Below are 16,773 nucleotides of genomic sequence, written 5' to 3'. Positions count from 1 at the left end.
CCTACTTCCATTTTCCATACAGAAACTAAGGGCTATGTGTCATAAAGAAAAAACACATTTGAATGTCACAAGCTTTTCATTTATAAAAACCAAAAATGTTCAATTCCATCTGACAAATATTTACTCTGTCATACCATTTATAAGGTATTGCATTAGAAGATACAGGACTTTTTAAAAACTACCATACCTTTTATACAAAAGTTCCTGTACTTGAGGTCTTAATATATGATTGGAAAAGAAAGGTAAGGGAGTTAGGACAAGCACACAAGTAATGATTTAACAACAAGAAGCCAGAAACCAAGCCTGGGAAGTAGCGCATGCAGCTAGCATCTGGAGAGGTTGCTTAGAGGAAATTATACTTCAAATGGTCCCTAAAGGGTGCACAGAATTTTAACAAGCAGAAACTGGAGGAATGAGAAAGTAGCATTAAAGTTTTGATCAGTACTCAAGTCAAAACTAGCAGACTCAGGCCAGGCACAGTGGCTCACAACTATCATCCCAGCACCTTGGGAGGCCAAGGCAGGCCAATTTCTTAAGCCCAGGAGTTCAAGACCAGCCTTGGCAATATGGGAAGACCTTGTCTCTAAAAAAGAAAAAGAAAAAAAAAAAAAAACCTAATGAACTCTAAGCTGGATGGACTCACATTCACCTGTAGTCCTAGCTACTTAGGAGGCTTAGGCAGAAGCACTACTTGAACCCAAGAATTTTAGACCAGCCTGCACATCATAGCAAAACCCTATTCCTTTAAAAAAAAAAAAAAAAAAAAAAAAACACCAGTGGACCCCTTTGTCAGAGAAAATGAATAGGTAAAATAGGGATTGGTGAAGTCTGAAACACTTATGCATCAGGTTTTCTATATATTTGCCTATTGTGATGAAAGATTTGTCATGTCTTTGAAAAAATATTCTGAATTACTGATAGAGCTACTGCTAACTGAGGAATGAATTAGAATAGTTGTAAAAAATAATGGGAAAGAGTGAGCAACTAAAACATTCTCTTAAAAAAAGCCAGTTTCTCGGCCGGGCGCGGTAGCTCATGCCTGTAATCCCAGCACTTCGGGAGGCCGAGCTGGGTGGATCACCTGATGTCAGGAGTTCGTGACCAGCCTGGCCAACATGATGAAACACTGTCTCTACTAAAAATACAAAAATTAGCTGGGCATCGTGGCACACACCTGTAATCCGAGTTACTCGGGAAGCTGAGGCGGGAGAATTGCTTGAACCCAGGAGTCAGAGGGTGCAGTGAGCCAAGATCGCACCACTGCACTCCAGCCTGGGCAATAAGAGCGAAACTCCACCTCAAAAAAAAAAACAAAAAAAGCCACTTTCTCACATTTGTTAGTGGGAGCAAGGAAAAAGGCAGTTTCTATACCTTCGTTTCCCTTATGAGTGCTTCAATGATCCTCGATATAAACAAACCTGACAGATACACAATCAAACTTGACTAAAATCTCAGCTGAGGTTAGTTTTTTGGAATTGTCCCTTAATAAAATAAACCAAAAAGATTACATCTCATTTCTGAAGAGAAACAGTAGAATAACTACACAGCAGAACCAGACAGACACAAAAGAATTCAAATTAAATTTAGCCAGGCATGGTGGCTCACGCCTGTAATCCCAGCACTTTGGGAGGCCAAGGCGGGTGGATCACCTGAGGACAGGAGTTCAAGAGCAGCCTTATCAACATGGTGAAACCCCGTCTCTACTAAAAATACAAAAATTAGCTGGGCATGTGGCTGGCACCTGTAATCCCAGCTACTCAGGAGGCTCAGGCAGGAGAATCGCTCGAACCCAGGAGGCAGAGGTTGCAGTGAGCCAAGATCACACACCATTGCACTCCAGCCTGGGCAACAAGATGAAACTCCATCTAAAAAATAATAATAAAAATGAAATTCATGCATGTTAATACTATGACCAAATCTTAAGAGTTTAAAGATTGCGTTAGTACCAATAAACTTTACATTTTTTATTCTTTTGGAGAAAGGTAGCTAACGTTCACGAGTACAAAACAAAATCAAATAAGCACGCATGCTATATATGTATTACATATAACACACACACACACACACACACAATATTAAAGAACCACTCACAATGTCTAAAAAGACCCAAAAAAATCCAAAGTAAATAAATAATTTGTCATTGCTATAACTGAAAGCAACAAATACTGAATATAGATACTCACTGCTCTCAGTTGCTAGTTGCCCCTTACTATCCATTCTTCGTATTGGAAGCATCAAATTTTAGGTAGACTCCTGGCCTCCAAAAAAGAAAAACTACTACACTTCTCAAGTTAAACAAAGATACAAAGTTCAAAATGAGGAGGCTTCTTTATCCTTATCCCTCTACCTTCTTTTTTTTATTTTTTGAGCCAACTGTCTTGCTCTGTCGCCCAGGCTGGAGTGCACTGGCATGATCTCGGCTCACTGAAACCTCCACCTCCTGGGTTCAAGTGATTCTCCTGCCTCAGTCTCCTGAGTAGCTGGGATTACAAGGGCGTGCCACCACACCTGGCTAATTTTTTTATATTTTTAGTAGAGATGGGGTTTCACCATGTTGGCCAGGCTAGTCTCAAACTCCTGACCTCAGGTGATCCACCCACCTCAGCCTTCCAAAGTGCTGGGATTACCAGCATGAGCCACTGCTTGGCCTTGTCCCTCTACCTTCTTGCTGACAAAAATGCAAAATTAATGGCTACAGCTACAGCATCTAACTTGAAGCCTGTATACTAAAGATGGCAGGAAAAAAGACAGAAGCAGACAAGATCTGCGATATCCTGGACCTGAAAACTAGTTCTATTCCATTTAATTCCTGATTCATTAATGTGAGGGAGAGAAAAGACAACTATCTTGTTTAAGTCACTGTTGTTTTGCATTTTCTGTCACTGGCAGCCAAATTAATAATACACTAAGTAATATACATTTAAAACAGGCTCCAGGATCAATTCCACAGGCTTCTAAGTATGGGAGGCAGCACCATACTGTAAAAGCATCGTTAGGCTGGGCACAGTGGCTCACCTGCCTGTGGCTCACACCTTTAGTCTTAGCACTTAGGGAGGCCAAGGCAGAAGGACATCTCGTAAGGCCAGAAGTTTGAAACAAGCCTAGGCAACATGGCGAGACCCCATTTCTACAAGAACAGACAAAAAGTGTAAAAGAAAAAAAAAAAAAAGCACAGATAGCCTACGTGTGCATAACAACTCTTGTCACTTAATAGCTAGATTTAAGTAGGCAAATAAATAAATTGGACTAATTATTTTACCTCTGTAGGAAAAAACTGAGAAATATTTACCAATTATTTAGCGGTTCTGACTTATTTCCATTTTTTTTAAGATGGAATCTCACTGTCACCCAGCCTGGAGTACAATGGTACGATTTCAGCTTATTGCAACCGCTGCCTCCCAGGCTCAGGTGATCCTCCCGCCTTAGCCTCCTGTGTAACTGGGACCACAGGTGCTCACCACTACACTTGGCTATTTTTTGTATTTCTGGTAGAGATGGTGTCTCGCCATGTTGATCAGGCTGGTCTTGAACTCCTGAGGTCAGGTGATCAGCTCCCCCTTGCCCTCCCCAAGTGCTGAGATTACAGGTGTAAGCACTAAACCACCCTGACTTACTTAAATTTTATGTCTTGAAAAGCTTTATACTATTCTTTATATTCAGGCCCATCTCTCCCTAACTTTATTCCTTTTGAGACAGAGTCTCACTCTGTCTCCAGGCTGGAGTACAGTGGAGAGATCACAGCTGGCTCACTGCAATCTCAAATTCCTGGACTACACCTAATTATTTGTTGTTATTCCTGTTGTGAAAAAGTTATCTTATGGCGGCTCACGCCTGTAATCCCAGCACTTTGGGAGGCTGAGGTGGACGGATCACGAGGTCAGGAGATCGAGACCATCCTGGCTAACACGGTGAAACCCTGTGTCTACTAAAAATACAAAAATTAGCCCGGCGTGGTGGCGGGCGCCTATAGTCCCGGCTACTCAGGAGGCTGAGGCGGAAGAACGGCGTGAACCTGGGAGGCGGAGCTTGCAATGAGCCAAGATCACCTCACTGCACTCCAGCCTGGGCGACAGAGCGAGACTCCGTCTCTTAAAAAATAAATAAATTTAAAAAAGTTATCTTTCACATTTAACACTTTAAACTGAACATTATTAAATGAATCTAACAGTTTTGATTAATTCTTTTTGTTTCAGGTAGAGTCATATAAATTACACCAATATTCCCACCTCTTCCTTATAATGCAGTCTTGATCATTTTAACCGGCAAAAATGTCTAGGATAATATTAAATAATAATGTGATTGTTACCTCTATTGCTCCTTAATTATGTACAACACTGACTGTTAGTATGAAGCATGAATTACTTCAAATGATATGAAAGTTTCCTTTTAGTTTTTGTATTAGAAATCATGTTAAATTTGTTTTTCAATTCCTCCTTTGCTATCTATTGAAATAAATGACCTTAATGATAACAGCTGACACTGAACACTTTAAATACCAGCTACTATTCTAAGGGTTCTATACACATTAATTCACTCATTTAATTCATCCACACAATCAGAGTGGATAATTTTATCAGTCCCATTTTATAGAGGAGGAAAGACAGACACAGAGGTTAAATAATGTGCCCAAAAATCACACAGCTTTAAAGTGAAGGAGCCCCATCTGGCTCCAGAACTCACTCTCTTAACCACTATCCTATATTGCCTCTCTGTATCTGTATTTTGCTACTTTTTCTACTATAGTAGTCCAGTCAAGAATGGAAGCTGGGAGACTTTAGTGGCTACTGACACTGAAGTGATACAGGATTAGACTAAAGTGGTAGTAACGGAGACAGAGAAGTGGAGAGATCTGGTAATATGCCTTCAAGACAGAGCTAGTAAGACTTAATGGATGAGAGATTGGATGTGAGGTATGAGGGAAAGAGAGGAATAGTGACAACTAGGTTTTTTGGCCTACCCATAGCCAGGTATTTAAGACTCTTGTTTCTCATGTTTTATATTAATTAACTTTATTTGTTTTCCTTGGTTTTCCAGTTTCCCTTCCTTCTTCCTAATCTATGCATTTCACTTCATTAAATCCTTTTTTGTTTTTGAGACAGAGTCTCACTCTGTCACTCAAGCTGGAGTACAGTGGTGCAACCATGGCTCACTGCAGCCTTCACCTCCCAGGCTCAAGTGATCCTCCCACCTAATTCTCCTGGAACTACAGGTGCACACGACCACACTTGGCTTTTTTATTTTTTGTGGAGATGCGGGTCTTACTACATTGGCAAGGATGGTCTCAAACTCCTGGGCTCAAGTGATCCTCTTGCCTGAAGCTCCTAAAGTGCTGAGATTACAGGCATGAGCCACTGTGACCAGTTCATTAAATCCTTTTTGAGATGAGGTAAAATAAAAATAAACTTATTTACTAGTACTTAAGACTCATTCTGTATTCATGTCCAATATTGTTTTCTTTGGGTTTTTTAATCTGTTCTAGATTTTTGAACTGAGGTCATAAAATGAAGGACAATAACTGTTTATAACACCAATAATTGTTTCTGATTATGGGCACAGCTATGATCAATGTGGAAACTGGAAACATATAAAAAAGTATGAGGGAGGGCTGGGCACAGCGACTCACACCTGTAAATCCCAGCTACTTGGGAGGCTGAGGCAGGAGAATTGCTTGAACCCAGGAGGCGGAGGTTGCAGTGAGCCGAAATCGTGCCATTGCACTCCAGCCTGGGCAACAAGAGTGAGGGTCCGTCTCAAAAAAAAAAAAAAAAAAGTATAAGGTAAAAAAACATATTATCCTCAATCCCACAATGTAGAAGCAAGCAATGGGAGTACTTTGTTCCACACATATCTATCGTTTAAATTACTGAAATCATACTGTCTATTCAGTTTTACATCCTTTCCTAGTGCTACTAAAAACCCTTATTAAACATGTTTAGTGACTGCATAACATTCTACATGACCACAACACAATTTATTTGTCCTTCTCCCTATTACTAAGTATTTATATTCTTTCTAATTATTCTAATATTTTACATATGTTGGTATTTTCAAACATGTTCAGACTTGGAACTCTTTCATCAAGAGAAGGTTCTGAGGAAGCTTAACATAAAAATGGAGCTGACCTGGCCAAAAACTGATAGGAGGGACCCCATCCCACCATACCACACCCCCAGCAGTAATCCCAACACATTCAGAAAACCACAATTCTAAGGAGGGACTCCATCCCACCATACCACACCCCCAGCAGTAATCCCAACACATTCAGAAAACCACAATTCTAAGTATTAATGAGACAATTATTTTTGTGCATAAAGCTTTGTCCAAATCTTGCATTACTTCCTCTGGATAGAATCCTAGAAAGGCTATTGAGTTTAAAGGAAATGAACGTTTTCGAGGCTCTTGATACTAAATAATAGAGTTTCAATAATAAAAACAATAACTTACAGAAGGAACATGATTGAAAAATAAATTAAACTTGATTTAAAAAACAAACAAACAAAAAAAACCGCTGTCAGAGCTACAGGCTCAGTTTCCAGAATATCTACATGTTTATGGCCCTTCTGAGAATATGATTATGATTTAATAGGTATAGTTAATTCAGGCACTACAAGGATATAAAAATGAACGAGATTCAAAAAAACCAGCAGCTTATGGCCTCTGCCATGTCATCTTCAGAAGAAATTAAACACTAATGCTTCAGAGATACTAACATGCACCTATTATAGAAAAAATATTTTTTCATAAAATACTGATCAAAATATATTAACTGAGCTATATGAAAGGGTATAGGAAACCTTTAAAGTAGCTTCACTATCATAAAAAAGCAATAATTTCATTCCCTTTTTTTTTAAGAAGAAATATTTTATAAGCAATATCCCATATAGTTAGGTATCCATGATACATGATACAGATCATAATCTGCAGAGGTACCCTAACGTAGTTACCCTATGACCCCAACTGTGATTAAGTAAACAGCACAACTAGACTGGGAGGAAATCTATTAGAATTACCTGTGGAGCCTTTGGTTATAAATAATACAAATTGCAGGAGTTAAGGCAAGTTCCACTACAGTTATACTGAATCAACTCCAGAGTACAAGACCTAAGCATGCATATTTTTTAACTGCACCAAAGCTGATTATTACATTCAGATTAAGAAACACTAGGATAGCTGGGTGCAATGGTTCACACTTGTAACCCAACACTTTGGGAGACTGAAGTGGAAGGATCACTTGAGGCCAAGAGTTCAAGGTCACACAAACAAGAGAGCAAGACCCCACTCCACAAAAAATATAAAAAGTAGCCAGATGTGGTTGTATGCACCTGTAGTCCTAGCTACTCAGGAGGCTGAGACAGGAGCATCACTTGAGCCCGAGAGGTTGAAGCTGCAGTGAGCTATGATTACACCACTTGAATGAAAGTCAAAAAAATTCACTGCACTCCAGCCTGTTTGAAAGAATAGACCCCATCTTAAAATGAAAAATATTAATTTGTTTAAAAAGTTAACACTAAGTTAAAGGTTCTTTTTAAAAATATTACCCCATTAATTTCAACAATATTTGCTAAACTATCTAGCCACTCAACTATGTGAAATTGGTTGCTTTCCTGTTAAACAGACTGTGAAAAAAGCCACAGCGATTACGAACAACAAAAAACTCAAATCAGATTCAGAAATCGCCAGGTGGAGTCCTGCCCTGCTGTGGTGGTGGTTTTCCCTCATTTAGGGAATTAGTACTATTAGTTGCAATGTGACTTGTGTTACAGATAGTTTAATCTTGCTGCAGTGGGGAAAGGGGATTAAAAGAGAAGATCCTTGAGGCAAAGAGACCAGCTAAGTGGCTACAGCAAAAGTTCAAGTAAGACAAAGTAAAAGCCTAAGTTTTATCTTAGATGTGCTGAATTTAGAATATTGTTGGAGTTTAAAGATGAACATAATTCATGAGGGGTTAGAAAGATGGATTGGGGACTGGGCACAGTGGCTCACGCCTGTAATCCCAGCACTTTGGGAGGTGGAAGCAGGCAGGTCACTTGAGGCCAGGAGTTCAAGACCAGCCTGGCCAACATAGCTAAATCCCATCTCTAATAAAAATACAAAAAATTAGCCGGGCGTGGTGGCGCACACCTGTAATTCCAGCTACTCAGGAGGCTGAGGCACGAGAATGGCTAGAGGCCAGGAGGCAGACGTTGGAGTGAGTCAAGATCGTGCCACTGCACTCCAGGCTGGGTGACAGAGTGAGACCCTGACTCAGGGAAAAAAAAAAAAAAAAAAAAGGAAAGGGGAGGGAAGGGAAGGGAAGGAGAGGGGAGGGGAGGGGAGGATTTTACATGCTCTTACATGAAGTATATCTCATGAAGAGAGATTAGTAACTACTGGAGGCTGGGAAGGTTCGGGGGCTGGGAGAGATGAAGAGAGGCTGATTAACAGGTACCAATATAGTCAGATAAAGAGAATAAGACCTAGTATTCAAAAGATCAGTAGGGTGACCATAGTTAACAATAATCTTATTGTATATTTTAAAACAGCTAGAACAGAATAATTTGAATGTTCCTAGCATAAGAAAGAGATAAATATTTAAGCTGATGGATATCCTGGATATTCCAATTACCCTGTTTTAATCTGTACACATTTTATGAATATATCACAATATATATCAGATATATCCCAAAAATACATACATTATCAATATTTTAGAAACTAAAAATAAAACTATCATAATCCAGCAACCCCACTAATGAGTATATATCCAAAGGAAAGGAAATTCACATTTGATACCTGCACTCCCCTTTTCACTGCAGCACTATTCACAATGACCAAGATACGGAATCAACCTACATGTCCATCAATAAATGAATGGATTTAAAAATTTAATACACACACACACACACACACACACACACACACACACACAAATACTATTTGGCCAAATTTAGAAAGTATAAAATCATGTCACATGCAGTAGCAAAGATGAGTTTACAGGACATTGTGTTAAATGAAATGAGCCAGGCACAGAAAGATTAATACCACATGTTCTCATTCAGATGAAGCTAAATAAACTGATCTCATAAAAGTGAAGAAAATAGTAGAAACAGAAACGAAAGGGTGAAAAGGGTATGAAAAAGAGGGGTATAGGGAGAGTTTGGTTAACAGACACAAAATTACAGCCAGATAGAATAAGTCCTAGTGTTCTATAGCATTGTAAAGTAACTATAGTTAACAATTATTTACTCTATATTTTCAAAGAGCTAAAAGTGAGGATTTTGAATATTGCCAATACAAAGAAATGATCAGTGTTTTAGGCAATGGATATGCTAATCACCCTGATTTGATCATTACACTCTGTATACAAGTGTGGAGGATCACACTCTACCCCAGAAATATGTACAATTATGTCAATTAAAAATAATCTGTCAATTAAAAATAATATTTAAAAATGTAATCTTAAAAAATAATATTTAAAAATGACTCATGTCTGTAATACCAACACTTTGGAAAGCCAAGGTGGGAGGATGGCTTGAGCCCAGGTGAGACCAGCATGGGCTAGATGGTGAGACCCCACCTCTACAAAAATTTAAAAAAAAAAAAAAAAAAAATTGGCCCAGGCAAGATGGCTCACTCCTGTAATCCTAGCACTTCAGGAGGCCAAGGTAGGTGGATTACCTGAGGTCAGGAGTTCAAGACCAGCCTGGCCAACATGGTGAAACTCCATCTCTACTAAAAATACAAAAAATTTGCTGGGTGCAGTGGCATGTGCCTGTAATTCCTGCTACTCAGGAGGCTGAAGCAGGAGAATCACTTGAACCAAGGAGGAGGAGGTTGCAGTGAGCCAAGATTGCACCACTGCACTCCAGCCTGGGTGACGGAGCAAGACTCCATCTCAAAAAAAAAAAAAATTAATCTTCGGCCGGGCAGTGACTCATGCCTGTAATTCCAGCACTTTCGGAGGCCAAGACAGGAGGATCGCTTGAGCCCAGGAGTTTGAGACAAGCCTGGAAAACGTAGTAAGACCTCATCTCTACTTAAAAAAAAAAAAAAAAAAAGCTAGGTGTGGAGGCACATGCCTGTAATCCCAGCTACTCGGGAGGCTGAGGTGGGAGGATTGCTTAAGCCCAAGAAGTCAAGGCTGTAGTGAGCTTTGATTGCACCACTCTACTCCAGCCTGGGTGACAGAGAGACCCTGTCTCAAAAAAAAAAAAAAAAAAAAACTGTAATCCTCTACAAAGCTTACTCAAATTCCACATCCTCCAGAAAGCATTTAATCATACTTTCTGGATCTGATCTCATCCTCCTCATCTTTCTACTTTCTCCTAGTAAGAAAACTCAGCCATGCACTAATCAGGTGCAATTTCACAACCATAGCTGTATTTATATACATTTGGGTCTTCGCTGTAGCAACTTTTTTCTGGCTTGCAATATGCTTCTTTCTTCCCTTCTGTTTATCAGCCAGTAGTCAGCCTTGCAAACCTTATTAGCTCACACAATCATAAACAAAATACCACAGACTGGGTGACTTAAAACAATAGAAATGTATTTGCTGACAGGTCTGGAGGCTAGAGGTCCATAATCAAAGTGTGGACAAATGTGGTTTCTGGTGAGACCTCTCTTCCTGGCTTGCGGACGACCACTTTCTGCTATGTCCTCACAAAGCCATTCCTCCTTTCCCATGGGGGAGGAGGAGTTAGTGCACGCTTTCTGGTGTCTCTTTTTATAAAGATACTAATTCTATCAGATCAGGGCCTTATGACTTCATTTATCCTTAATTATTTCCTTAGAGGCCCCATCTCCAAATACAGCCTCACTGGAGGTTAGGGCTTCAACATGAATTTTAGAGAGACACATTCAGTCCATTACAAAACCCACTGTCACATTCATAGCTAAATCTAAATATTACCTACTCAGTGAACTACCAAACTCATGTTTCCATAGTAGTTAATGTTTCCATAGCACTTTAGGAACTAGATATGTTTATTTGTCACTGTCCATTTATGCTTAAAATGTTGAACGAGGGCTCCAATATACATTCAATACGTTAAACTTTGTTCATTTGTCTTCTCCAAATCTGTCTCCTTACTGTCTTAACAATCTCTCAATCTCTGATTGACTGTATATTGTCCATTTCTCCTTGTAATTTTGTCAATTTTTGCTTTATACACTTTCAATATATTGTTAAATGCATAGAGGTTGAGGACTGCCAATTTTTCCTTCAAAATAAACTGTTCCTTTTACCATTAAGGAACGTCACTTTTATCATTAATTCATATTATGACTTAAAGATTTGAATACCAATTTTATAACATTAATCAGCTATCTTTTGGGTATTTTCCTGCTATATTCTACTGCTTGACATCCAACCTTTCTGTGTAATTATAATTCAGGTATAACATGCATATATACCTAAATTTTTTTAACCCAATCTGAGAATTTTTGTATTTTAAGTGGCAAGTTTAGTCCATTTACATCTATTAATACTGATATATTTATATTCATACCTACCATCTTATTTCATAATCTCTATTAACCAAGATTATCTTCCTCTACCTCTTCTTTCTCCTTTCCTGTCTTTTATTGCAATAGGTGAATTTTCTTCAATGGCATATCGAGAGAATTAACAGTGGAAGTAACACAGACAATAAAAGGGTACACCTTTTCTGTGGAGAACTTAAAAACGATAATAAAATCAAGTAAGGATAAGCCTGCCTTTTATTATCACCTTGTGATGGCAATTATAAACAATGTCAGCTTAGATACTACTTAATGTTCTTTTTGCTATGGTTCCTGTTGAGTTTTAATAACATATATGTGAACTTCAATTAACATGCTTTTGGCCGGGCGCGGTGGCTCAAGCCTGTAATCCCAGCACTTTGGGAGGCCGAGATGGGCGGATCACGAGGTCAGGAGATCGAGACCATCCTGGCTAACACGGTGAAACACCGTCTCTACTAAGAAATACAAAAAAATAGCCAGGCGAGGTGGCGGGCGCCTGTAGTCCCAGCTACTCGGGAGGCTGAGGCAGGAGAATGGCGTGAACCCGGGAGGCGGAGCTTGCAGTGAGCTGAGATCCGGCCACTGCACTCCAGCCTGGGCTACAGAGCGAGACTCCGTCTCAAAAAAAAAAAAAAAAAAACAAAAAAAAAACATGCTTTTATTACTTATCTTTTAATAAACACGTTATTCTGGCCAGGTGCAACAGCTCACACCTGTAATCCCAGCACTTTGGGAGGCTGAGGCAGATGGATCACCTAAGGTCAGGACTTCAAGACCAGCTGGGTCAACATGGTGAAACCCCATCACTATTAAAAACACAAAAAATTAGTCAGGCGTGGTGGCAGATGCCTGTAATCCCAGCTACTCAGGAAGCTGAGGCAGGAGAATCACTTGAACCCGGGAGACGGAGGTTGCAGTGAGCCGAGATCACACCACTGCATTCCAGTCTGGGCAACAGAATGACATTCCATCTCAAAAATAAATAAATAAATAAACAAATAAATAAATAAATAAAATAACCACTGTATTCTACATGAAGTTAATTTGGAGAACTCCCAGTTATCTGCACCACACACATGCACAAACACACTCAGCTACTCAGGTCTCTACATACTGTTTTCCATGGTTCAGAATCATTCAAGCTCACTTCAACAGTAATTTCCTATGTCCAATCCCTGTTGTACTACATTTCTGCATTTAAATACTAGATTCAAAATAAACAAAGATTATAAAGACAAAGAAACAAAATGCTAAGCAAATCCAATTCTGTTTTCTATGGATGCCAAAAGAAAAAACAAGAGACATGGTTGGCAAAAGAATTTAAAAGGGTAAATGTTTGAATACCTCAGTTGTTTTCACCAAAAGCATTCTAAAGCAATGGGTCATTAAATGGCAATGTTTGACATCATGTAGCCATTTTCTCTGATTTTTAGATTAAAAAAATTTATAAGTTTTTACCAAATATAAAATGAATTTTCTGTAAAGACACTTTCATGAAAAAAAAATTTTTTTTGAGACAGTCTTGCTCCGTTGCCAGGCTAGAGTGCAGTGGCGCAATCGCGACTCACTGCAGTCTGCCTCGCGGGTTCAAGCAATTCCCCTGCCTCAGCCTCCTGTCACCATGCCTGGCTAATGTTTTTGTTTGTTTGTTTGTTTGTTTGTTTTTGTGAGATGGAGTCTTGCTCTGTCACCCAGGCTGGACTGCAGTGGTGCCATCTCAGCTCACTGCAAGCTCCACCTCCCAGGTTCATACCATTCTCCTGCCTCAGCTTCTCGAGTAGCTGGGACTACAGGCGCCCGCCACCACACCCAGCTAATTTTTTGTATTTTTAGTAGAGACAGGGTTTCACCATGTTGGCCAGGCTAGTCTGGAACTCCTGATCTCAAGTGATCAGCACTCCTCAGCCTCCCAAAGTACTGGGATTACAGGCGTGAGCCACAGTGCCCAGCCAAAATATTTCAACCTTCAGAGATATTTAAAAGCCACTAGAATTGATAAAAGAAAAAAATATACAATCAACATTGCAATTTCTGGAACTTATTGTAAAACAAAAATTTTAATGAAACTGCCAAATTTATTCTTATTTTATTCTCGTTTCTTTTAATTTTACATATGCACACACATGAATGCACGTGCAAGTGTGAGTATATATACTATAGATCTGTTGTTTCATGTGAAAGAAAAATGTACAAAATTGAAATCAGAAGCTTTATTTGATCAACTACAGACAGACATAGATTGACAAATTTGCTACACTATGTACTGAGGAGGAATATGCAAAGACTACCGATTTTGACAGTCATTGACAGATTTACAAAAGCTGTTGCTTTTCTGATTATTTTTTTCATTTCATAATTATTACTAAAAATAATTCATCACATAAAGAAGGGAGGTGTTAAAAAATTACCTACCCCAGGTGTCAAATACAAAAGTACACCATTTCCTTTAGCATTCTTTCCTTTTAGTATTTTGAAGATTATACCTTTTTTTTTTTTTTTTTTTTTTTTTTTGAGACCAAATCTCACTCTGTCACCCAGGCTGGAGAGCAGTGGTGCAATCTCGGCTCACTGCAACCTCCGCCTCCCAGGTTCAAGTGATTCTCCTGCCTCAGCCTCCCGAGTAGCTGGGATTACAGGCATGTGCCATACCAGGCCCAGCTAATTCTGTATTTTTAGTCGAGACATGGTTTCTCCATGTTGTTCAGGCTGGTCTCGAACTCCTGACCTCAGGTGATACGCCTGCCTCAGCCTCCCAAAATGCTGGGATTAAGGTGTGAGCCACCACACCCAGCCACATATGTAGATTTAACAAAATTTTTTATCCATTTATTTCTTTTTAACACATTGCTTTCAGCTCTCCATTTATTATTTTTTAGTTGTTTTCTTCCTCCTGAAGTTCTTTCAATACAGGCTGTCAGTAATAAACTCCACAGTTATTTTCCTCAGGTTTTTTGCTGGGGGCGGCGGGGGGTGTAGTTTGAGACGGGGACTCACTCTGTCACCCAAGCTGGAGTGTCATCCGTCGACCTCACTGCAACCTCTGACTCCTGGGCCCAAATTATCCTCCCACCTCAGCCTCCTGAGTAGCTGGGACCACAGATGCACGCCGTAACACTCGTCTAATTTTTGCATTTTTGTAGAAACAGAGTTTCGCCATGTTGCCCAAGCTGGTCTTCAATTCCTGAGCTTAAGCGATCCGTCCACCTCGGCCTCCCAAAGTGCTAGGATTAGGTGTAAGCCGCTGTACCCGGCCTTTTTCCTCGGTTTGGGTTTTTTGTTTGTTTGTTTTTTGGAGACGAGTCTGTCTCCCAGGCTGGAGTGCAAAGGCACAATCTCGGCTCATGGCAACCTCTGCCTCCCAGGTTCAAGCGATTCTCCAGCCTCAGCCTTCCAAGTAACTGGGATTACAGGTTTAAGCCTTTCCTCAGTTTTTAAAATGGCTCTTACTCAGGAACAACAGTTTAGCAGGACTGATCTCTACAGTACTTTAAAGCTATTACTCCACTGAATTTTTAAATTACCACTAAAATACTTACTTCCTCTTCCTCCTCCTCCTCTTCTTCTTCCTCTGCTTCTTCTTCTTCATTAAGAGGTGGAGGTAAAGCACCGAGGATATCTTCGTCCATAAAATTAACTGGTTTTCCTACCATTTTAGGGGGTAAAGGAGGGCCAATTAACTCATCATCAGAAGAGTCAGAACTCTCTTCACTTTCACTGCTGCTTGTATCCCTGAAAACACAGAAACAGAAACTCTTTGCCTCTGCTGCAATAAAGAGCACACTTTGGAAATAGTACTTGTTTCTCAGGAAACTTTTCCTCTCCTATTAACAACATTTGGGTATTTTTTAATTTTTTCAAATTTGTAGTTCAAACATTAAATGTTTAATGCAAATATTATTTTATCTTAAGAAAGTTTAAAAAAAAACTGTCTAATGCAAAGTCAAAAATAAAGGGTCACAGCAATTTTACGTTAAAGGGCCATTAGACCATTAGCACTCATAAAGAGACAGGTGAGACTGAGTGCAATGGCTCACACCTGTAACGCCAGCACGTTCAGGGACCTAGGCAGGTGAACTGCTTATGCCCAAGAGTTTCAGACTAGCCTGGGAAACATCGCAAGACCTTGTTTCTACAAAAAATAAAAATGAGCCAGGTGTGGTGGCATGTGCTTGTGGTACCAGCTACTCAGGAGGCTAAGGTGGCAGGATCACTTGAGCTCAGGAGGTCAAGGCTACAGTGAGCCATGACTGCATCACTGTACTCCAGCCAGAACAACAGTGAGACCCTGTCTCAAAATATAGATATATAATAAAAATTTAATTAAAAAAATTTTAAAAGAGACAGGTGAACAAGGAAATACAGAAGAAAAACTACAAAATAGTAATGGACAAAAACCACTGAGATGGCCAGTGCCTCAATTAACTATATTTGAATCCAATCCCTGATTGCCACAGTAGCAAATAATGCCAGTCATGTAAGGAAGTTACTCCCAAAATGTTTCAATATAATTTCCGAAATACAAGTTATTTCTCACGGCTAGTCCAAGTTTGCCACTTTGCCAAACATTAAATGTAGCGTTCTTGCATTCTAAAAACACCATACTCTAACCAGGGGTATCCAAGGGACAGAATACAGTCATGGGTTCTTAATTTGTTTCTGGTTGGGCCAGTGAAGCCATTTCCTCATCCCTCTTTTCTACTTATCACTAGAGACAGAAACTAAAAACCATGGCTTCAGGATGCTAAAAGTCTAAAAGAAATCAACAACAGTATAAGGCAGGTTGGACAGGCTTGAGAGTCTAGAGCATATCATACTGATTCCCAAGTGGTTTCCTATCCACCATACCTGAGGACTATTATACATTCTCATTAAGGTCTCTAGCAAACACCTGTAAGTATAGCCCTCACCATCCACCACCCCTCCACCTGCCTCCAGAGTTGAGAACTCAGCATTCTTAATTGTATCAATTAATCTTTCAAATATTTGATAAGATTAAAAGTGTCACTGCCTTCTAATGAAGTATCTCTGGTATGTAAGCTCCAGGAAAGCACAAATTTCCATTTTGTTCTAGCATCTAACATATTTCCAGCATCTAAAAAATGCTTCACCTATAAGAGGCGCTCAATATCTACTGAAGGAAAAACTTGAGATTTTTCTTTTTGTTTTCATCTAGGTTAAACAGTGAAAAGAATATATTCTCACATTCAGGTTACCCTTAAACAGAGATATATGAACTAGCAAACCTCCATGAAGATCTGAGTTTCTAGATTTGAGCCACTGCCTAGCTCAAAT

The 16,773-nt window shown here is 39.5% G+C and overlaps 1 protein-coding gene across 5 annotated transcripts in view; it reads right to left on the bottom strand.

Annotated features, from left to right (window-relative positions):
* The window catches only part of WDR70 (WD repeat domain 70), a 422,645-nt gene that overhangs the window by 346,156 nt on the left and 59,716 nt on the right, over nucleotides 1-16,773 (bottom strand). For 3 of the 5 annotated variants that reach the window (XM_050794508.1, XM_050794509.1, XM_050794510.1), the window contains one exon: nucleotides 15,018-15,210. In XM_050794508.1, the coding sequence (XP_050650465.1) occupies nucleotides 15,018-15,210 (193 nt within the window). The remainder of the gene's footprint in view (nucleotides 1-15,017; nucleotides 15,211-16,773) is intronic. The other 2 variants (XM_050794511.1, XM_050794512.1) reach the window with 1 other exon arrangement.

This window comes from Macaca thibetana, chromosome 6 (assembly GCF_024542745.1).
Source record: "Macaca thibetana thibetana isolate TM-01 chromosome 6, ASM2454274v1, whole genome shotgun sequence".
NCBI lineage: Eukaryota > Metazoa > Chordata > Mammalia > Primates > Cercopithecidae > Macaca > Macaca thibetana.
Note: the sequence above shows the minus strand (reverse complement) of the source record. Positions and strands in the feature narration are given on the sequence as shown.